General features: G+C 32.1%; 1 protein-coding gene across 1 annotated transcript; it reads right to left on the bottom strand.

Moving 5' to 3' along the window:
* Positions 1–23574: 23574 nt before the first annotated feature.
* LOC116768447 (DNA replication complex GINS protein PSF1-like) lies at positions 23575–24749 on the bottom strand. The gene is made up of 3 exons (XM_032659180.2): positions 24541–24749; positions 24182–24246; positions 23575–24100 (listed from the first exon to the last, which is right to left on the bottom strand). The coding sequence occupies exons 1-3, from the start codon at positions 24610–24612 to the stop codon at positions 23650–23652; spliced, it is 588 nt and encodes a 195-aa protein (XP_032515071.1). The 5' UTR covers positions 24613–24749; the 3' UTR covers positions 23575–23649.
* Between the last annotated feature and the right edge of the window lie 436 nt (positions 24750–25185).

The raw sequence follows: 25185 nt of genomic DNA, 5'->3' as shown, positions 1-25185 counted from the left end.
TTTCATTTGATATATTCCTGTTAGACTTAATTATATTGAATCGAATACTATTCCTACACTGAACACACGACACGACTAAAATACAAATTATATTAGATTTATTGATTATTAAAATAAAGCAGCAAGGAATCTAACTTTATTTACGATACAATGTTTTCAGTGTCACACTGTATGTAAAAATTATTCCTTTTAAAATATTTTTCTACATAAACGTCGTGTAAACATCTTTTGGAACGTTTCAGCTTAATTCAGTTTTAACAAAACAATGTACGAACCTATCCAGTTACTATTAAAATACTCAGTGTCATAATGAAAAGACTAACTAACTAGTATTGACAGATTGACACTCTGTCAATAGCCGAAATGCTCTTTATTTTATACATACTTAAATCTAATGTAAGGATTTTAACATTAAAATACGTGTGCTAAAGATTAAAGAGTGAGTGCGTTCGTGCGTGTGTGTGTGTGTGTGTGTGTGTATTTGTGGTAGTATTTACCGGTTCATAAATTTTTCTATATCCATATATGTCTGTGTTAAAAGCTTTTCATTACATTTTTCATTTAACATTGGTTAAGCTTGTAGAACATTGTATAGTATCAAAACTTAGCAAAACATTGATAAGTCTTATTCTTTTTCTCAACCTGTGTAGTTTGCATTAGTGGGGAATTTTTACTTGGTGTTGAGATAAAAGTCAGTTTCATAGACATTGTAAGTTCAATGAACTTTTTAGTAGCAGAATAACGTACCTACTGAAATGGTGCCAATAACGGCCTCAATTCAATCTGAGACGTAGAAGTATCCTTTCAAAAGTCACGATTACTTACGACTGATGGAACATAAACAACGCTAAGTGTAGCCGACAAATGTGGCGAGTGGGTTTTGTTGAACCTTTCTGAATACATCAGAAAGTATCCAACAAATAACCCTTGAATAGAAAATAACAATTGACGACAAAAACTTGTTACAATAAAAATAACAACTACTACAAGATATTAATAATGTTTATAACAATAACAATAATGGATGTATATTTTTGTGAAATTGAATCTCGTTTAGTTCAAAAAGTTATTATTGAAGGTTGTATTAGTGTAGAGACAACATGCTTGAACCGTCCGCTCGTCAAGCTAGCGACGAACGTACCATTGTCTCAATAATTTTCTGTATAATATCCTATTACTATAACCACGAACATACAAAGTCATTGCAGTCAGTCATTTAATAGTTTCTGTGAAACTGGACAACTTACTAAAGTTGCTAAATTAATGTGATAAGATAATTTTGTTATGTTCCAGTGTGTGGCATGGTCGCCATAACTAATAGTTCACTAACATCCTCCGCCTGTATTCTGTCTCCGACAGGCTCGTCGCTATACACACCACACATCTGTACACAGACACACACACACACTCACACAGAAACATCTACATAACTTTATGGATGTCGCCACTGATCATTCGACTGTTCTCATACACATAAAGCACATAATTTTCAAATTAAATTTAAACCACAAAACGATGTTCCGATAGTTCACACTAAAAATATTCAACGTATATTCTTAAGTTTCTTTGATACCAATTTGGAAACGAAGGTATGTTGTGTGATTGCTTGACTGGATCTTGTTTTAAATATGTTTCACGAAACTAATTACTTCATTAATAATTAATTATCGGTGCGTTACTAATAAAAAACAACTTTGATTTTGTGTGTCGTTTTTCTAATAATATTTGTTTTATATTTTGGGATATCATCTTTTTCATCTTGTAGTGATAGCCAAGGCAGAAACCGTTCACCTGTTTTAGAGGTTATCCTGGACGAACAGATTGAGAGAGACGCTAACAACCAATTAAAAAAAAATAGCACTTAACGTGACGTAAATGCTAAATATGCTTCTGGGCGAAACATGGACATTCTGAAACAATCTTATTTATCATACATCAACTTTGAGCCCTTAAATAAGTAAAATAAAAATGTTGTGGTAAGCAACAGAAACATTTAAATTTTATAGATTTATGTAGGATATATTGGACAATAACGCGGGCAACAAGCTGCGGAAGCTGCGGCTGCAGTAATTACATGTATCTATTATTGAGGTTTCGTGAATACAAATGACATAAATCGAACACAGCTCATTTACAAACCGATAAAGAATACCTGCTCGGTCATGATTCATGGACATGAAATACAAGTGAGTTGTGAGTTGGACCTAGAGCTGTTCCATAAAAAACATGACTGTATTGAAAACTAAAACATGGAATAGAAATTTCGTTGTATGTATATTTATTTTAAACAAAATCCAAGTGTATCGCATATAAGCTTTATACATACGCTTAAATTTTCACGTACCACTAAGATATGTTCAAAATATTTTTTTATATATTAAAACTCATATAATTCATACCTCCGACCACTGTCTATTCTTAACAATTTACTTTGTCTGAGGACTTTTATCATAATTGAAACTCTAATATGAAATAACCTTGTAAAGAAAATACAATGTTCTTTATAACCAGAATGTGCAAAATTTACCAACAAATTGAGTTTCATGGGACGCGTGATTGTGTATTGTTTGAGATCGGTTTTAAAGCAGCATTATAGGTTCACGATAATACAACAGAACGGCCACAATAATAGTTGGTATAACGGCCAATACTGAGCGCGTGACATACAAATTACAGCGGCTGGAGCTTCATGTGGACATCTATAAACTATCTCTAACAATTACAAATAAATATTACTGAGACGTTATAAAAAACACTATCAAAATATTATAAACAGTGACGTTTTTAAATAAAACTAACTTTAAAGTTGTGAACATCAACGACGAGGTAGGAAAACGGTGTTACGTTTAAGATAATCTAGATTAACCTCTATTGTAGACTAATTCATTAAAGTTATAAGTGGTCATAACTATAAAAAAATATTATTGTCTCAACACATCGTTAAAATATCATTAGCAAAGACTAAAATAGATAAGTAATCGTTGTATTTAGGTGATAGAAAAACGAAGATCAACTGACTTACACATTTATATTGTCTTCTAGGTTCACGAGAGTTGAAAAGTGAAAGAAACGTCGGGTTAAATACTTACACAAATACAGTACATCATCGAATAAAATAATTATCGTGTATTAAATATAATTAAAACTATAGGTTGTCTATTTATATTACCGGAGCGTTCCTAATATTCGTCTGTCGAGTCGTGAAGATTGCAAAGTAGATGATAAGTGCAACGGAACGAAGCGGAGGCGGCAGGTGTGAACCACTGTCGCCAGCACCAGGCGACATTACACTGAGTTCTACACAGATTAAATGCTAAATATTGAATTACATTAAATACTAAGAATTCATATTATATTGAGTCGCTGTTAAAAGTGAAAGGTGTTTTAATCATTTGTGTGATCTTGTAACCAGTCTCAGTCAGAGTCTTTCCAGATGATCATATACGCCATTTTCATTGGATTCTTCTTAATTAAATTAAGTATTGATATATATTTAAAACTCTTATTTAAATACTATTCGTGAAGTATCTCTAAACATGCCTATCATCATTTTATAAATTTTTGTATTTAATTGAGGCTGATTGCTATTTTCTATGAGGTTTCAGTATAATACATTTTTTAAAATAGACTTTTATATAGCAATTCTATCAAGTATGAACTGTAAGTAGTTCTTTACCTTCAGTACGACTTACCATTCTCAATAAGCCTAAATAATAAAGTTACGAAATAGAATTAATGACATCATGTTATGTGATTCAATAATTTAATTATTTAATTAAATTATTCCTAATATAAAAAATAGTCATTTTTATTAAGAAAAAGGAAATTTCAAATGAAAGCGTTAAGGACAAACTGTTTTAAAATGATAGTATTGAACCATAGACATTAGTAATCTCAATAAGAAACACAGAACTATGAAGTGATGACAAATACTTTAACACAACAATAAGTCACATGTGATAATATAACCCAATCAAACCAAGTACGTATGTCCTGATCCTAGGAATTGTCTGATGTCTGCGAGTATACATGATACTGGCACGTTTTTTATTGTATGTTGTGTAACTAGATTATCATTACATATAACATTCGTTTCAGACCTAATATGACTAAGAGCATCTGAAGACAAGAACGATAAAGTAGAGTGAGATAAAACGACATACAGAGAATCATACACTCTGTGTATGAATGTGTTTAAATGTAAACCGGAGCATATCTTGGGCATTTACTATAAAAGCTTTATAGCCTCGTCTTCCGCCTCTACTCAAGGATTGGTTCTGAGGGTAAGGAATAATGAGCGCTGAAAACAAATCGATATGGTATCTCCAACGTGCGGTGCCGTCTTTGCTCTCTAGAATGTGACTGTAGGAAATACAACTATCATGACGTTTGCCCGAGGAAACTACACGGAACACAGAGACATATTGTACCCTATTTGTTATACTAAAGTATGAGCTATAATATTGTAAAGATTTATAAAAAAAATCATTTTTATTTTATAACATTAGTAGATTCGTTTTTTTTATGTTACCGTAAGTCTTTTGGTAATTATGTTTTAATAATCGAAATCGCTCGCTACACCTAGTATTTGTTTCAACTATTGATTAATATAAGTTTATTCAGTCGTTATTGTAAACAAATGAATATAAAAGATCATTCAGTACTACAATAACACGATACATATCAATAATCACACCAATTCAACCACACCTCTTCAGTATCTGATAAACCAACAATGTTCACTTGATTTATAAGTCTCGAGGGCTACAGTCAGATAACAAGTAGTGAGGGTAGCGTCACGACGACCGGAGAAGGTACATTACGAAGAAGTAACTGATGTGCTCTCGGGTTTGTTGAAACGCCTCAGATTTAAGGACACTGCTTTAACACTTAACAGATTATCGTTATATTTGTCTATGTTATTTTTAGTCGTCTCTTAATAAACTTAACACTGCTTGTCTTGATACTCAGTTAATTATGTTTCTCTGCTTATGTTTGTTTGCATTTTTACAGCTCAGGAGGTCTGTCGTTCCTCAGTTTGTGTCAGTCGAACCCTCCCCTCATGTAACACTGTACTTCATCAATAGATCCCGGTTTTATCTTGCTTCATCTTGAGCAGACGTCTCTTCACACGGTATAAAGTGTCCACAGTAAGATAAAAGTAGTGCTTTTACCCAATTCTTAAAATAAATAAAACATTAGATGTATATCAAATGTCAGCGCTCGCTAATGGAACTTTATTTGTATATCTCTACTTTTCTTCATGATAGATATATAAATAGCAAAAGTAAAGTTAGGAGAGTACGTTTACAGTAACATGGGATGTTGATCGTGTTCTTTAAAGATAAAAATGCAAGCTTCGATTATTTTATGTCAGATATTAAGGAATATTCCGAGTAGAGGTGGAAAAATATAATGTTCAGTCTACATCATTGGAAATATAACATATAATATTATTATTAGAAGTTGAGTTCATTTAATAAATTATAAAATAATTAAACCTCAAACTTCATGAGCATTGTCGCGTCTGTAAACAGTTCCCAAATAAGTAAACATTTCACAGCAGACGCGTTTTATATAAAATAAGTACTTATACAGATTGAAATATACATTTATTCCCACGCTCATATTCCTAAAAATATTTTGAACAAAAACTAATACAAATATATAAGAGTGTGCCCCGTATGTAATGCCTTGATATTGAACGACATGCTTAGATTGTATTATTATGGTACTGAGTAACGTATAGAATAATGTTCAACGAACCGATCCAATGCCCCGCGTCTGTTACGGGAATATTTCCCCTTTTGTTCCACATAATACAAGTGGAGTGCATCGAGATCTTATCTTTATTATCTCAGATATTTCCAATATAACGCTCCATCGTCCTCATACAATGCATTCCGCCTCCTCCGAGTCTCCGAGTCGTAGAGAGTTATCTCCAAACACCCGTTTATATAAAGATCCGTTTGGAAACACGGACGTAAACCGTGATGCACCCGCTATGTGACGACAATAAGGAAACTAACGACGACGCAATATTTAATAAATAACATAGTAAAGATTCCATTATGGATTAAAGACAGGCGGCGGAACTGCCTTACTGCTTACAGAACTGATAGCAGTAACGCTCCTCGAAACATTTATAAACAATAAAACAAAACATACGTCATAAATATTGTTATTTACGATTCCCTGGAACTCGTTTGATCTTTGACTTATGATCTGATAAGTTATTATTGATGAATTCGTTTTTTGTAATTTCGTAGCAAATTTTTTTCCTCATAACATCCATCCCATGTTTTACTCTTTATAATATATTTTTTCTATATTTTCTGTCACAAGTATAATGAATTACACTCATCATCGATTTATTTAAAACTCTCCATGAAACAACGTAGCTCTGATGTTTGTTGCCATGTAACAATCGCGTTTGTTTGACACGCAGCTCGTGTAATTGACACAAAATAAAAACATATACCTTTTATAACACGTATTTTTGTATAAAACATTTAATTAAAAATTCTACGAAATAAGTTTTCATACTTTAAAGTTTTCATATTTAAAATGTATATACATATATTGTAGGAATATGAGAGGGTAGGAGAGCCTCGAACGACACATATATGTAGGTAGTTATCAGAGGACATCAGGACTCTATTTCGTTCGTAACACGCGGTGTGATAGATTAGTCGTTAGTAGATTTTCGAAGTGTGTTTAAATCTTTGGTTTGTGTTATATACAGATTTCTTTTCACGATAAGTTTAAATCAAATTATTCCAAAGTTATTAATTTAAAATTGTTTTTACTTTTGCGTAAATTTAATAAATGAATAGTGAAATTGTATGGAATAAAAAATTTTTAAAAGTCAATTCTAATTTTGTTTCGAAGAATATATATATATATATATATATGTTTAGATTTAAGAACAGCGTCATGTCTTTTGTAATAGAAAATAAAATTTTATTATTCTCTAAGATTTAAATTTTAAAATGTCGTCTAGGGATTTATTAAGAGTAATATTTTCGAACAGATTGTTATCTTCACTAATTCTAAACATGTTATGGAAGTTTTTAATTGAAAAAATAAAATTTATTATTCGTTCACAGGCGGGGGGGGGGGAGTGTGGTAGGTTCGTGCTATGAGAAGGTATAAAAGACAGAAAGAAAGATGTGGTGAAAAGCAATGAAGACGGAAGAGGACAACATATTTTGCAAATCCCAAGTAAATGGCGAAACTGCAGTTAGTGAGTTAGATGGGTGATATTCCACCATCATGACGGCGACCTCGTGGACCAACATCGCAAATAGATGAGAAATGAATTACAAATTATATTTAATTAATATTTGCTGTGCCTATTCAGTTGAAAAATCATTTGTTTTTTTATGAACACTGTAATTTCGTCTAAAAATATTTCCTCTTTCTATCGTATGTCACATTACAGCAGATCGTGAAGTAGGACTAAAGTAATAGGAGCTTAGCGTTGAACTTACGCGGGCTCGCATAGACTGCCCGTATAATATAGATTTTCCGACTCATCCCTGAATTTCATCTGTGGCATTCCTGGGTATTCCTTGATTGAAATAACTGTTTATTTACTATAATGCGATGTAATTTTTCATTATTCCTCAAGGTTAATACTTCAATTTTAATACCGTATTATCAACGCTTTCTAAAACATGTTGTGTAATTTTATTTTGAACATTATCTGTGGAACAATCTATTCTAACCACAATCAACAAATTATTATTTAACATGCAACTATTGTTTAGGCTTTTTACCACGTATGTCATACACATACTAATGCCATGTATTATTTCGCTAAGTACCATTGATACTAATTTAAACTATGTTGACATTTATCCGGAAGTGGATACACACATGTAAGTGTTGAACCGCGGTATACATTTACATAATTCCAACGTAACACATATTTTACGACAGTACTATAAAATAAACTGATTTGCTTTTACAAAAACGAATGTTTGCTCAGCGTAGTACTCGTATATCAGACAGCTGTCATGAAATATGTCACATTAACGATCAGCAAGAAAACTAACCAGCATACAGCTGACTGTATAAGAAAAATATCAGTCGTGCGGACGATGCTAAATGGAGTGTTTTTGTCAGCGATTCCAGATAGTCGTATGTTAGCTGTTTTGACGTGGACGAACATGTTCACAAGCCAGGTAAGGAAATATCACATTAATGAAGAAGATTTTTAATTTATAATCTCTCTGAACAAATGAAACTAATATTTTCCGATTACTACTCGTATTTTATTATTTTTAAACACTACATACTCCCGACGTTTCGGTTACTTTGCAGACACGGTTATCACGGATAGACGAGATGAAAATTTTCAGTAGTAATCCGAAGGTATTAGTTTCATTTAAATGAATGCTCGCGAAAGTCTTAGATCGCATTACCTCTCTGAATAACAATATTAAACTATCCAACTTTGTACAATTTATACAATAGACGTTCAATAAAATGATGTGTAAAGTTACAAAACAGACGTCGTTTATTTTAAATATAATAATTTTCTTATATAACGGTCTCAGATGTCTGTGTTGGAGGTTTTACAACTTGTCTATCGATCATGTCCTGGTCGGTCGACACAACACTATATATTTAAAGATTTCGATCCATATTTTTGAATTATTTTTTTTAAATAAAATCATAAGTTATTTAAACATTATTTTACTTATAATATCTTTTTAATTTATTACTTCTGTTTACTTCTACATATTTTTTTATTTAACGAGATACATTTAAAGTATTACATGTTTAGTGTTTGCTTAACTCATGAAAAGTAATAGCAATTAATACAATCCTACTATTGCTATAGCACTTCTGCTTCTGTTTACTGTAAAGGTATAACATTATAAATGAGTTTGTGAGGATGCATTAATATTTGTAACTCCACTAAAAGCCCACGTTAGAAATGTTGATGATTTTTCCAGCAGCGGAGCTTAATAATCGTAATAAGACAAAGGCTTAACTTATTCTTGTAATTGCGTGTAGTTTTCGAAGGATCACTTTATAACAGGTGTGTTGTGAGTGAAGTCACGTTACACAGGCTACGGATGTGGCTGTCCGTTCGTTCGTTCGTTTCCATATCTTTTGTGTATTATTTGTTTTTACAACACCCCACATATCGTTTTAATTAACTCAATATATTTCTCTTTGAACTCCTTTTAGAAGTTCATGTTGAGGAAGTCGCAAACGGAAAGGGAAGGGTCTGAGTACTGGATGGCTGAATAATCAGAACATGAAATGTTTTTGGCATGATATATGAAGTATTTTATACTTTTTGCTTTTAACATTTGGACTTTATATAAGAGAAGCTCGAAATATTTTAAAAATCTATAAATGCAAAGTAGAGCATATAACAGTTGTGACAAAAGTAAATATATTTAGTAGGTGATCATTTAAACTATGAACGCGTTTTGATATTTTAAAGAAAAGAGCGCTGTTTGCTATAATAGTCAATTGCTGTATATTTATTTATACAAAAGATATCGTATTTTTATGATTATTTTATTCATGGAATAAATGTGAGACGCAGACGCTAAAATAATTTAAAAACAAATACATTTGTCTCATAAATTTACAACTTTTAATAACAAATCCTACTTAAATTGAACAGTCTCTTCATAACGAGTTTTTAACTAAAATATATCTAATAATATTCAACAACTTAACAACCAATAACTTATATAAAAAACGTTTGCACGTAGAGATTACGAACACCTTAAACGACGAAAATTTAATTTGCAACCAATCATGTACCACGCCAACTATTACGGCCTCTAGAGAAAGTGAGCAAGCCCATGTCTTTAACTCAATGCCAATTCGGATACGAGCCGTCTTTTTTATTTTTGATTCCGTTCAAATTAAATTTGTGTTCTATTAATATATTATATGAGCGGTTCCTCGTCCAGCCTGTAGAGCCTCCGACTAATTCTTCCAATGTTAAGCTTTATTATCTACCCGCGGCCTGCGCTTGTAGCATTGCATGTTATATATAACTATCTGACGGTATAATTTTTCAGTTTTTCATCATCATCAAAAGTACAGAACTTTCTCAATTCTACTTAGTAGGTATGTTCTTTATGTCTGTATGAAGTCATTAGTTGCCTACCAATTGTTCAATGCTCTTTTTACCGATTGTAAAACCCCTCATATTGTTTTTGTGTTGCAGTTTTCCTTTTGTTGTTAGACTGATGTAATTATAAAATTAAATACAAAAAGTATTCTAAATTTTAATTTTGATGGTGGTAGTCTAGCTATGGTCAAGTAACTACAGCATGAACCTGGGCTGGCTCGGCCGGGGAAGTAGCACCCTCTTACAGAAGATCGGCATGAAGTAGTCTTTAATGGCTGAGTTTCGTCCGATGAGGGAGAAAACCGATTGCCCTTTCCTTTTAACTATATTATACACTTTAATCTCAGTTCAGACTAAGAGCAATGCTCTTTGATAGGATATTCATTGCACCATAAGCATCCTTTCATCATTTCCTTTACTTCATTCAAGGTTGGCAAGGCACCAGCAGCACCATGTTGCAGATGTTGACGGCGACGGTGACGGCCTCCCATCAGATAGTCCGTCTACTCATTTGCCCCCTTACCGTAAAAAAATTACCTATAGACAGTCATGAAGACAGTCAGTTTTTTTAAGTGATACCTCTAAATTATCGTTAATATTGGAATAGCTATTTAATTTTTTATTGTTTTAATTTGTATTTTTAAAGCTATTACGATAGCATAATGCCCTAAAAGTCAAATTTTTAAAATGTTTTGTATTATCTTTTCCCTTATGAGAAAGGTGGCAAACGAGCAGACGACCTATTTGTTGGACAGTAGTCATCATCATCATCGCCCATGGACATCCATGGGTTGTTGATGAAGACAGTGGGACGAGAGATGGCAGGAAAGGGTGGGAACAGGAGAAGGGCAACCGGCGCTCTCACTCATCGGATGGAACGCGGCCATTAAAGGCTGCTTCACGCCGATCTTCTGTAAGAGGGTGGTGCTTCCCCGGTCGAGCTAGCCCATATTCGAGCAGTAGCTACTTGACCACAGCTGGGCTCTACCACCTTTAGCTTTACCATCTACCATCTTAATCTTTCTCATACTTCATATGCCATAGATATCATATATTTAGCCCCTATTTTTATAATGATATTATGAAACATAGGATTATAATATTAGAAATTGTGTTTGTGAATTCAAGATATTATTGTGTATATAAAAGGTCAAATCAGAAAATACGTTTATAGTGATTGTTTGTGGCTTTCCATCAAAACTACTTTAGTCAATTGATACAATTATTTAAAGGGAACCAATTCATTCGTTGTTTGATCGTGGCGAGCATTTGTTTCTGATTCAACACTAATTTACTGGATGCAAAATAAAAATTTAAAAATGTTCTTAAAATAAATAAAAACAAAGCTTTCTAAGAAAAGCTATCCTAACTTTTCTATAGTTTTAATATATAAACTAAGTATAAAAATATAATTAAGTACATAAAAGTTACATCATCACTAAAATCTTTAATGAACGTATTTTATTGTAATCATAATATAAAAACAATTAATATTTTTTAATGCGCCGAATTCCAAGAATATTATTTTGTTTATCTCATTGTAATAATCATTGGAATAACCCGACGTCAACTGTCCTATTAAGTGTTATGTCAATACAGCTGTCACATGTACTTACACAATTTAAAAATTGTATGATTAAAGTTACATTAAATAGAAACTTTTAATATATACATGTACATTATCCTCGAACATAAAACATCAGATATATAAAACCAAGATTTATTTAGTACATCCGAAAACCTTAGTTTTATTTAAATGAATACTCGCGAAAATCATTACAATATATATTGGATGTTTTTGTTTATTTGATGATTACTATAGCTTGGTGTGCGCAATAATGACAACCATGAGAGAGTCGAGTGTTAGAGATTTGACTAACCTAACCTAACGCGAAATCGTAAATTCATGAAACGTTCCTCATCACACAGACGATCGCCATTGTCTCGCGGGAAAAACAACTTTACCCCACGAGACAACTGTCTCCCCTTGTATATTATATAACGTACCTTATTTCGTTATTATTCATTGTCTACATCGATCTTATGTTAAGGAATACTCCAAAGACAAACCAAAGCTATAACGGACGACGCTCAGGACATTTCATTGCTCTGCCAGCGCCACCGCTTATTGATGTTTGTTTTGATCCGTTCCCATACAACTGATGCTGATAATATTAAAACTGAACATAAAGATCATGCCATTCACAGTACAACGTCTTTTGGCCGAGTCTTTTATTAATATAAAAAGCAATCAATTCTAAAAGAAATATAATTAAGGTTATGTATTATAGCAATTTATAATTTACTATAAACAGGACAGATTTATAAAAAATACTAATATAATCAGTTAAGAATATTGTGACTTCCTTTGACAAGTCTCGTTTCTCAAACGATACGTTTTATTATTAATCCGTTAAATAGTAATAAATGTACTTTAAACTATTTGTAACTAGTATTCCTGTCGGCTCGTGTTTGGGGAAATAACCGTTTATATTCATTATTATACAGTTTTTTTATTTACAAACCAACAATAAGCAAGTTAACACAATAAAATAAAGTATCTATAAAATATTTACTTTTAATAAGTCTAAGAGATAACGCGCTTCATTGTAACTTTGTGTCTTCAAGGCTAACGAATAGGTTGTTGTTGCTGAGATAGTGCGTTCATCGCCTACAACTTCATTACTGCCCACTAACGGATAGAATGATAGTGAAGCACTGTCCAGTTGAAATAAAAACACCTCTGTCAGGACCAAACAACAACATTATAATATGCATTGCCTACCTCCAAGTCCCATGTATCCTGGTTCCTGGAAGCAGTGTCAAACGTGACATTCACATTAACAAACAGTTACAGAATACATAACATTATGCGGTTTATTTAAATGTGTGAAATATTAGATGAAGACTCTTAGACTATTCGTGTAACTGGTAAAACCCAGAAATGTTAAATATCTCATCGGAATTGATGTGCGACTTATAAAATATGACGATGTCTAAAATCTCGCCGCCTCCTGCATCCTGATACGTGATACGAGAGCAACAACGAAATATTAATTAAGACATACGGCGGCTTTGCTTTTACTCGCGTTCATATTTATTTGCTATTATAAATCAAATTTAGCCAATACACAAGTTTCCTGGTTTTCAACGAAAGCCACTTTAAGCATGTATGTATGTGTGTGTTGTGGAAATGTCGCCGAAACAAATGAACACACAATTAAAAAATACCATGTATAAATGTATGTAGAGACCTTTATGATTAGTAATGTGTAAAAGAGATAACTACAATCCGATGCGCTTAGCACTTTGTTTATTAAAATATTCAAGATGTTTAATGAATGTCTTCGAACATGTTATGGGACTCTTTGTTCATTATTTTCTGTGTAAAGCCTTCAAATAGTTTCCTTTCCATCATATACTACAGATGTGGGTCGCATTCTGTATCAATATTAATAGCATATTAAGATCGTATTGACTTAGAGATCCAATTCAAATCGTATTACTAAATAAAGTAGAGACGTTTCACTTCAATATGTTTATTTATTCAATTTCAGATTAATCTGGTTTCGTGTATTCTATATGTATGTTTGTTGACTGTGTACACTTGTAACGAAACGGGAATGTATTTGTAAACATTAATACGCCTTGTAATATTCGCACAATTCGTGTTAATGAAGCGTCACTGACCCGCGGTCACTTGTTAACATACCGGTTAAAACCAGTATAGTCCACTAGTGTGAACTTCAAGTAAAGTTTGAGCGATGTCTGAAACAATGATTGCTTCATCAGATGTCTGACGTCAATAGATTACCTTAAGGAGAACGTCACCTTCACTGTTATGTATTCATGATCATAAATATATACATTTTTGACTGTGATTTTTCTTTGTTTCTTTTTCGGTTTTGGACTACAGTTTGTTGATTTCGAAAACTTAATTCTGATTTGCGGAATATTTAGATATTTTTCTATGAAACTTTGCGAAATTATACGAACTATTTTAAGTTTATAAATGAGCTTATAACTTTTAAGGAGTGGTCAATAGGAAATGCTCCTAGATAACAATGTAATTTTAGAATAAAAAAGATAGTTAGTTAAGAAAATAAAAGAAGAAGTACATGACGCGTCAGTATGTCGTTGATACAGCTTCATCTTAAAGTTGATCCACGTTAGATCTTACTGACCTTTCAATAATTTTTAATACAGAAGCAGTTCTAACCTTCCTTCATGAACGGACAACCAACATTTTTATATTTGTAGAATTATTCTGATATGTAATATTCACATATCTTATTTACTCCACATTAAACGTCATGATACAAACCATGTCCCGGAAACGGTATTTTCGAATCAGATACATTACTCTATCTTTTTTACTGTAACTGTAAAATCCCGTTATAAAATTTTCCTGTGGGAGAAACCCTCGCCTTGTTAGCCTCATGTCAGTTCGCTTGTTCCATGAAGGACGGCCATTTAGCTAATGTATTAAACACAAATCTATGAAAACGATCTGAGCTTCCAACCAACGAGACTAGACCGGATGCTCATCATGGGGCTCGCACTTCTGCGTCCCGATACTTTTTATCGGGGGTAATCACAATTGTTTATTTGTATCATAACTTTTAAACGTCCTATTTGGGCTTAATAATTTATTAATTGATTCATTAAATAATCATTTCAATATTATAATTACACTTTAATAGTATAAACTTGCTTGTATGAAGCAAATACCTGAATATGACACTTCGAGACATAGATAATAAAATATACAGTATACCTATACCTATATGTTACCTAACAATTACACAAAGTAATAAAAGGTATTAGGGATTTTTTACAGTTTAAGGACCAGTTACTAAAACACCAAACGACGTATATTATATTTATTGTTATTGGAAAAACCAGCAGACGCCATCTCGGAGGGGTGTTATGATGTTTGTGGTTTTATTTATGTTTCAGAGGAACTGAGGACAAAAGGACCAATAATCTCTGCGCACACGAACAAACAGTGAAGTGACAATTATATTAATTAAGTTCACGGGTCGTTGTGCACGGGTCGTTGTTTGAATGTATACCCACGAATATATTACAAATAACTGGGGCGCCACCAGCTCCGGAATTACGTTGAAATACGAACACGGCTTAGGTTAGAATATAAAATAAATAAAGTCGTTTTAATAGAATATTATTAGGAAGTTAAGGTATGAGTGTGCGTTCGCTTATTTTGTTTATACATACAAAAACACATGAACGGAGAAAGTTCAGACTTCGAGTTATTTTAAGATGCTTCATTTCAATATTTGGAGGAATAACTTTTGTTTTCGTTGTTAAGAAATCACAAGGAATCTTAAACATCCTTTAAATATTAGTTGATCACAGACTTTCGTCGAATCCTTTAGTCACGAGTAGCGAATTGGTGTTTTGTACTAGGCTTATTGTGATTTTAAAATTACGAAAAGTCTTATTTATTTTTAATATGAAAATACTTTTTATTCATTGGTGTATAAGCTATATATTAACCTGGACACATACGCAGGACACGTAAGTATGGCGGAGTATAGTTATGAAGATATACATAACTTCTATTAATACTCGTGATATGAAACCAAACTAAAACTAAAAATGCTTCAAGTGAAACATTTCGATGTTCCGTCATCATTACATGTAAATACAATACTTAATATGTACCAAATAAGGTGTGGTTTATAACACCAGGATGGAAGGGAAATTTATTTCAGATAAATTATTATAAACTTATAAACACTATGCAGGACTGCAGGACGACGTCACTGTATAGAAGTAAGTGCATAATAGTGAAGTCTCCACAGGTGTATGAACAATTTACAAACATGGAAGTAGAGTGGTTTCAGACAGAGATCACGAACGCTTCTAAAGGACATATTGAATTTTTAATTTTTATATTGTATTATGAATACCTGCTTACATCTTGAAGTAGTTCTCTTTAACTTTCAACCTTCGTCAAATAAACCTTATATTATAGAATATGTTAATGTGTGACCTAGAAGATAAAATAAAAAAGGGTGAAATTTATATACAATCAAGCTTAGTAAAGCTTCGGAAGCCATTGGTTCTGGATCATAAAATTCTGGGGTGTGTGAGTAAAAATAAAGAACAACAAAAAACATGTCCTTGTGTCTCAGAAATAATTAGGAAATTTTGTGAGAATGATTCGTGGACCTTGATATGTGCCAAGCTGAAATTCTTATCGAATCTAAAACATAATTCCTAAAATATAATTCGATTAAATATGTAACAAAAAATATTAGTATCTTGTTAATTTAAGGATAAACCCGACATTGTAATTGAATTGAGGCCATCTTTATTAAGGAAGTTATAAATGTATTTTCACATGTTTATTTGACACTGTCTCATGTTTGCACGATCTTAAACAACTTACAGCAACTTAAAACATAGTAATACAAACATATTTTATAATTTCAATAAAATACAACGTTTGAAAAAAAATTACTATAATGTTTAGGTATTTATTTATCTGCAACAAACAGCACATCTTGCTACAACCTGGTCTTACGTCCACACTAAGGGTACACAACTTGTGTTGAACATTTCAACACACACGATAAAAACACATTATTTTAACTGATCATTTGTTGATTAGATCAAATACTTCATTTGGCCCAGATACAATAATCACTTTTTTGCTAAACAATAATTCAACACATTTGCCACGAGTAAAAAATACATAAAGTTAGTTCACTTATATACAATGCCTAACAAAGAAATAAATCTCTTTCTCATATAACTACAGTTCGTCATCTATTTGAAGTGATTAAAATCTTGCACAAAATAAATACTCATTGTTTACTTGACAAATAACAACAAGTACTTCGTAAAATAATCTCGCAAACATATAAAGAAAGATTAAATATAAAGACACCTTCAGGAGTCGTTAATGATTATCTACCTATTGGAAATATAAATAGTGATTCCAATAAGTTGTTCATTATCAACTGACCAACGAGTTTGCAAAAGATTTACAGTCGCTGTGGAGCCTTTTATAAAATGTGTCAATGATATTATGTCGGTTCAAGTTAAACATTAAAGATCATTAATTGATTGCAAGCAAGCAAGTGATTGCAAGATTGCAAGCAAAGGGGAGAGCCCCTTTTACTCGAAATTTTCTTGTCAAAAATATAAATAACTCAAATGGTAAGGAACACGTTCAAGACGGAATGTTAGTTTCTAAAAAAATACCACAAAAAATCACATTTTTTAAATCCAATTAGAAGATGTAAGAATTATTCTAACAATAATATTTTTTACGACGCTGTCATTAAGGTGATAACAAAGAAATTTCCCGCTTCCATTAAACGTATTTATTTTCTGTGGTTTTCCCCGTTCAGATCGTGTGATGCGCCACTTTATTTTGGGAAGTTTAATATTATTCAAAATTTGCGGTGTGTTCAAGAGATTCCCCGCTGTATAAAAATTTATTTACCTCATACATTATAGGTATCCTCATGGAATATATGACGGAGCGAACTCTCCGTCCAAACATAGTCAGAGTTAGATCATTCCTAGATATTTTTTATATATTTATAAGATGAATGTCCGAGAACGAATCAATTCCTGTATTATGATACAAATGTCATACCAAGGACACTGCTTATGAATCACTTCAGCGACACAACGGAATTATCTAACTACTCCTTCGACAACACAACGAACTGTTAGTTTTCTCGGAATCGATGATAGAATTTACACAGATGGAGCTATGAATCAGGAACGGTTCAAACTTAGAATAGTCATTCGAGAAACCCTGACACCTTAAGAGGTGGGAACAGATACACATTAAGGTAAAATAGTCACAAAACATGATGGAACTGGTTTTGGTACATTTAGTTAAATCAGTTTTAAAACTTGCAAACACAATCTCAATAATAGGTATTACTGATCAACAACTCTTGTGGATCATATTATATGGCATTATACTTCTGAACAATTTTGTTTGTCATTACACCTCTCTTTAAAGTAATAACAGCTTTATATACATTCCTGTTTAAAGGATCTTGTATGTAAAATGTCTCACAAACAATAGAATACTATTAAAATTAACTACAATAAAATCAATGACTCGTTTGTATACGTTCATCAATATAAGGACAAATTATTTGTACCTAACAGCGTGATACGTCGGGACAGTAATATAATATTGACAATATTTTAAGGTAAGATTGGTTTCACTTTGATAGAACAACAATGTTTTATATCTATGGCAAAATATTCTTTACATACAAACAAATCATCATATCGCCAGCTAATCACACAGAGGTTATAATTTTGAAGTAATTTACATATAGAGATATATTTTTATAAGTTACAGATACTTGATTTGGGTCGTTTATATTGTAAAAGTAACAGAGACATTTTGAACTATTAATGTCATGGTAACCGACATGGTGAGATCATAAGTCGCGGTTTGATTTGTAACTATTATATAATCAAGCGCATACATTACCGTAATATAACTCACGTAAGACTAACGAATAGCCTTTAAGCCACTAATACTTAGCCTAACTCATCACTCTCATGTTGCAGACATTTCAATGCATGATGTAATGACATCTCTCCGCTCTTTAATTATTTACAAAAGTCTTAACCCACATTATTATTAATCTCGTTGTTTATAAAGGAATTTGAAAAGTATTTGAAATGACCAAACAATTGTTAATAATATGGTTATGAACGTGTATACTATAAAAAATTACAAACTTGTCAATATGAAAAGAGAGCTTCTTGAGACTACCGAACAAGTATTAGAAATACTATTAAAAGAACTACAAGAAGTTGAGTATTAAACGATAATACAACTTAGTCGAGTGAGTTGAAATGGGAAGGTTAAAATCAAAAGGTTTAAAATTTAATCTAAATTATAAAATACAAAATTAAATAAGTCATCGACACACACAGGACTCGAACCCTCCACACCCGAAATAACTCATTCGAGAGTTCAAGAATGAGGTATTCCGGTGTTGAGGATCGAATACTTCTTCCGTCCATAAATTTTTCATTATGTGTATATTTTCTATTTTAAACTGTAATTTAAGTATTACCTCAACATTGATTGAGTAGGAGAGCAAAACCGAGTTTATCGTAATCTGCTTTCAAAGTCTCTCTACGAACAAACGCTCACTGTTTTTTGACGTTACTTAGGGTACTTGGTTACGTTTTCAATTACGTTATTTATAAACCAGGTGCCTTCATTTCTGGGACGCAATTGTTTTCACATTAAAACGAAATAAAAGTGGTTAACATTCAAAATATTTATATTTTACATTTGACGTTTTCAATAAGGAACAGGTCCACCAAGTTGTGGCCTCCCAGAGACAACGACAACCTGCCGTATCACCATATGAGAAGGGAGTGCTTACTGACAGAATTGGAAACATCTTGAAGAAGGTTTCCGTCAGAACAATATATAAAAAACACAAGAAAGTGAGCCAATTCTTGAGACCAATTAATGTAGGTACCATTCCCTTACAAGAAGCGGGTGTATAAAAACTTGATTATGACTGTGGCTTGTCAGACTTTGGACAAATCAAAGAAGATCATCGGTACAAGGACTAAAGCACGTATCTCAGATATTGAGAATAGGCACGCGTATAAGTTATCGATGTGTGAACACACATTGGATAACCCAAACCACTTGTCGCTACATCCGGTTTGTAACCACACATCGTCGCTCGTGAAGACGGTTATATACCTTTGACATTAATCGTACGGCTATTAAAATAAAAAACCCTTACTTCAATAGAGAAGATGGCAGAAAGTTATTAAAAACTAGGAGACAGAAGACAGAAAATAAGAAGACTTACTGACAGACACTTTTATATCGTGTGCCGTCATCAAGGTAACTGGAAAGTATCCGAAACGTCGAATAAAATCTAAAATAATATAATAAATACGAAAACCACAGTTTAATTTAAATATGTAGTCGCGAAAATGCTAGAAAGCACTAAGACCCGGAACCCCTGATGATATAGGTCTCTTATGTTAGTGATGGCTTGATACAGAAATCACTTAGCTGAATTTTAATTAAGAAATTATATTTAACATCTTTTGACCCGTGAGATCTAAGACTTTCGCGAGTATTCATTGAAATGAAACTAATATCTTTCGGATTACTATGCGTTTTTTTTTATTTTAAAAACTACATAATCCCGATGTTTCTGTTACTTTGCAACCGTGATCCCGCGCAGACGGGGTGATATCCTGTTATAAAATATCATCATTATAAAATAATAAAATGCGCGTTGTAATCCGAAACACATTAGTTACATCTCTTGACCAGGTCAAGGAACTCGAACACGACATTGTTTTGAAGCATTATTTAATTTTTTTCCTATTTATAAGGAGGAACATTCATATTTTTTGTATATAGTTTGTATCGTTTATGTCAGAAATTCTATATTGAAGAGCTATCCAATTTATAATTATACTACAGTGCGGTTCTTGTAAATAATTGTTGATAAATAAAATATATACCGATGTACAACATGGACGGCGTTTCGATACATAACTCTTGCCTCTACTTATTATCCTACAATGAATCGAACCGTTTTAATTTTAGATCATTTGAAGTTTGAAAATGTCTGTATGTAACAAAACTCTGATAGATATAAATGATAAAATTAAGAGAAAAGAAAACAACAAAATATCGAACAAGAAAAAACAATAAATCATTACTTTAATGATAACGCCCGGTTTCTCCATTCATGATGACGCATTGTTTATTTTTGGAAAGTTCTGCGTTATATCTTAACATTAATAAAATGTTACTGAATGGACCACGCGGAGAGTGCAATCCACATAATAGTGTACAAGCTTTCCTCGTAACGTAATTATTAACAGGAAATACCACCATCTTGCAAACATCCGTCTTTTCAAGCCGCAGATATTTAATATAAAGTCAGCTTTATACGAACTATCCGATATCTCCTTCATTATTTCCGGGAACAAGCTTATATTACAGGCGCAGGTGGGATAGTGCTGGTTATCCAGCTAAATTATATCTCTCGAGTTTTTATTGCACTCGGGACTCGGGGCCAGTATTACAGGCTTTAGTTGCTTGATATGGCTTTGTAGATAATACACTGGCATTCATAACGTACCTTATTGAATACATTATACTTTCTTAGAATAAAACTAAACGCTTATACCTTATCTCTACTCTAATAAGAAAATTGTTAAATGTAGGTATAATTTCCTAAGCTAAAATGCAGCAGTTGTTTATATTCAAATGGCAGTACACATATATATTTACACGAAATATACTGTAATTAATAATAACAAAGTAGTTATCTTTGTAACCGCCTCCAAGCGCTCGGGGATGACAACACTAACACATCCCTCAGATGTTTTCCTACTAATGTTACCATAAGACTAGACTTGTTCCGAACTCTGTCAAATGATGTCTTTGCCTTTATTTTTATTCCTTTAATATATATTAGTATCAAATATTTAACATTATTAAAGGATAAAACATATACATTTAAAAGAAATTACATTTTTTTTTAATTGTAGTTTCTCAACTTTTTTAGTAAAAAGAACTTCACACTATAATTAAAGATGCCCAAAAAAACAAACCTTCATTATTTCACGAAACATTATAAAGTTAGCCTTAATATATGTTCCGTCGCTTTAATTATAAATCACTTTCAAATTACCCAAAACAGTAAGAGTAAATCACATCACCACTTACTGACTATAAAATGTCGGATGTTCTTGTAAACAGCTGTTAACCGTCCCTTGATTTACCGCGGGGACACGGTGACATTAGTTTAAGTTATGTTATAACTTGAGAGTTGGGACCCTTACCTCACCAGTTAAAGCCGCTTACACTCTATATTATTAAACTACTTAATTACACGACTTAGTTACCATATTCCTAGCTAGTTACATCATCTTTCAGCTGCCTTTTCTAATATTGTTTTACTTGCCAGCGTCAAAAAATATCATACTTATATTATAAACTAGGTACCAGCCCCGGCTTCGCATGGGCTCTTTACAAAAAATATAAAATAAAATATTAAATTTTGAGAATTATTAAACTTATATTATGATAACTTTCAAATGGTACACCCGATTTAAATGATTTAAAAAGTAATTTACATATACTGATGTAAGCTTGACAACGAAGTAATTTATTTTGATAAGACTTAAAATCGTATTTATGTAAATAGCTTTCCAATAAATGCTTTAGGAATGATAATTTTGAAAGGTTGTAAAATGGATATACTATGTTATCCTTAAGGTATAGACATATGCCACCGCGAACTTTTCTGTACACCTATATAAGATACACAATTCCATCATATATTATTTTGTTATATCTCATAGACTTTAGGAAGCGTTTTCATTAAAAGCTCTCAGACGGCTCGTATTTTCCAACATATTCAACAAATATCGTTAATGTACACACAAGTACATACATAAACTTAACAAATTATATACTAAAATCTTCCTCGAGAATCACGCTATCGAGTGGTGATAACTTTTTGATAATCGGTGCAGTAGCTTTTCTGTTTATCGCGAACAGACAGACACGGTGAGGGGCTTTGTTTTATAATATGTATATATATATATGATGCAAAAGTTTGTTAGGGTAAATGAATTTATGTATAGATGTTTGCTTTTCGTTTACATATAAACTACCTTAATAGATTCAGTTCAGATACGGATTTATAGTAATATAGAGTAGACATCAGAAGAAGACAGTAATTTAATTAGTCCTTCCGTTTAGTTCCCGCGGGATAACGTCACAAATTGTATCTTGAATGAAGAAACGTGACGTAACGTAACGTAACGTAACAACATGATTTCGGTAACTGACTCGAGGACTGGTATACTATAGCTTGTGACTGTTTAAGGTGCCAACTGCCGTTCATTTAGTTAATGTTGCAAAATAGAATATGAATTAGTGACCGTTACATAGAATTAAACTGATGTCGTACCTCGCAACTTTCAAGCTCACAGTGTTATACATATTCAGTTCTCTCGGTTAAAATGTCTGGGTTTTACCAAGTTATTAACTATTCTATTTTATTAGCCCTGCTATATATCTAGCTAGCTGCCACCGATGACTTCGTCTTCATCACTGGTTTTACATATTTATAACTTTAATAATTTTATATTTAAGGAAGATATCACAAAACACCTTGTGAATGAACATTGGAAGATTTAAATGAAATCTTTGCTCTATTTAGTTGTATGTTCTATTATTTTCTCCAGAAACAAACAGCTTTCTTGGTTTTCATATAAGTAATACAAAGAATATTAAGTGATCCCCAATTTTTAAACAGGTATGAATAAGGCTCCCTTGCAGTTTTGTTTCCTACCCTCACACCTCACAATACCTACCAGACATCAGACATCAGAACAGTTTAGTTCACATTAGATGATGGTAAATATAAGAAGCAAAGAAATCTATACAACATTTTAATTTCTAAAACACTTACAAAGTAAACAACTTTCAAGCAATATAAGTACAATTTATATCAAACAATTTGTTGTAAAATTCCCTTCCTTATAAGAGTCTGACATTCCGAAGCTGGTAAAAAATGTCTCGTATTCTTTTTTAACATAATCACATCACCATCTTCTAGTTCAAATTTACCATGGTCCGTCACACAAAGCACTTCAATGTACAGTGACTTTGGTGGTCGGAGGTTTTCTGTGAGGTCTATACCATTATAACCGATGTCCTCGCCAAGAGAACGCATGTAAGTAGCAAGGTTTGTTGAGTATTTGGAGAACCAGTCATATTCTCCATCAGACAAAAGCTCCCTCACATCTGGAGGTAGGACAGAACCAAATTCCCATCTGAGAGTCTTTATTTTGTTCATTCTGTTGTAGAGGTAAGCTAAGAGACATCTCTTGTTCCTTTCTAAAGCTGAATGCCGAACTTGGACCGTCGTCCAAAGAGATTTGTTTTCAGTTGTTGAATTCCTACATTCACATAAATCTTATTAAAATTTATGATTAATTCCTTGAACAGTAAAAATGGATTTATAGACGACATATACTCACGCGTCATTCATATTTAGTTTAAACAGTACATGCATCTCCTCTATAATTTGACGGATCGTCTCATCCTGCAAGTTTTTTAGTTTTTACAATAAGTAAATGACACGAGGATATATCTATAGAGAAAAATTAAAAGGACTACTTATTGCGGTTTATAAAAATATGAGCATATAGAAGAGCATAATGTTAAATAAATGTTATTTGTTTCTGACGTCTATAGTTATACCTTACAGGAAATTCAAATGTTATTAGGATAAATCATTGATCATTCAAAATTTACTGATTCTTAAATCTTGGCCATTGCGTTACATACTTTGTATATTAGTAAACAAATATACTAAGTTGAGGAGTTGCACACTTACATTAAATTGATCGAGCGTTCCGCGATTTCTTTCTGCTTCTTTAATTAATTCTATTACTTTTTCTCCAAACATTCTAATCAACTGATTCCGCAATTATCGAAATTTAGCATTAGAAAAATATATTTTAAAATAAATTAAGAGTCTCTATTCTAATTTCTAGGTTATTTCTATTTGTTATGACATTTGACAGATGTCAAATAAACGGCCGACAATAGCAGCATCGCGTTCAAATTGTTTGTGTAGATTGTTAAGAGTATATTCTTAACCCACCATGAAATTAACAAACACTTTTAGAATATAAAAATTTTCTACAAAAAAACATAAATATTATTGTTATTTTGAAATATATTGATATTTAAAAAAGAAATTATAATTTAACTAGTGAAAAGATAATTCAGATCAATTATGTTGTATTTCAGTTTCTGTTTAGTTTCTTCTTCTATACCAAAATGAATTAAATAATTATTAAAAGTTAAAACTAAGTTGAAGACATCGAAATGATTGTTAAGAATTAACAGTTTAAATCTAGAATTCCAAATAAATAATTTTCGCATAATTAATAGAAGTTACTTATTAATAATCTTAATCATTATCACTTGAATATTATGAAACTCTATTTATCAAAAAATTTCATCATCATAAATT

This window comes from Danaus plexippus, chromosome 4 (assembly GCF_018135715.1).
Source record: "Danaus plexippus chromosome 4, MEX_DaPlex, whole genome shotgun sequence".
Lineage (NCBI taxonomy): Eukaryota > Metazoa > Arthropoda > Insecta > Lepidoptera > Nymphalidae > Danaus > Danaus plexippus.
Note: the sequence above shows the minus strand (reverse complement) of the source record. Positions and strands in the feature narration are given on the sequence as shown.

Coding starts and splice junctions, on each gene's coding strand:
- LOC116768447 (XM_032659180.2), bottom strand. CDS start 24,612: ATGTTTGGAGAAAAAGTAATAGAATTAATTAAAGAAGCAGAAAGAAAT. Junction 24,247..24,540: donor GAACGCTCGATCAATTTAAT/GTAAGTGTGCAA, acceptor AAAAACTTGCAG/GATGAGACGATCCGTCAAAT. Junction 24,101..24,181: donor AAACTAAATATGAATGACGC/GTGAGTATATGT, acceptor ATGTGAATGTAG/GAATTCAACAACTGAAAACA.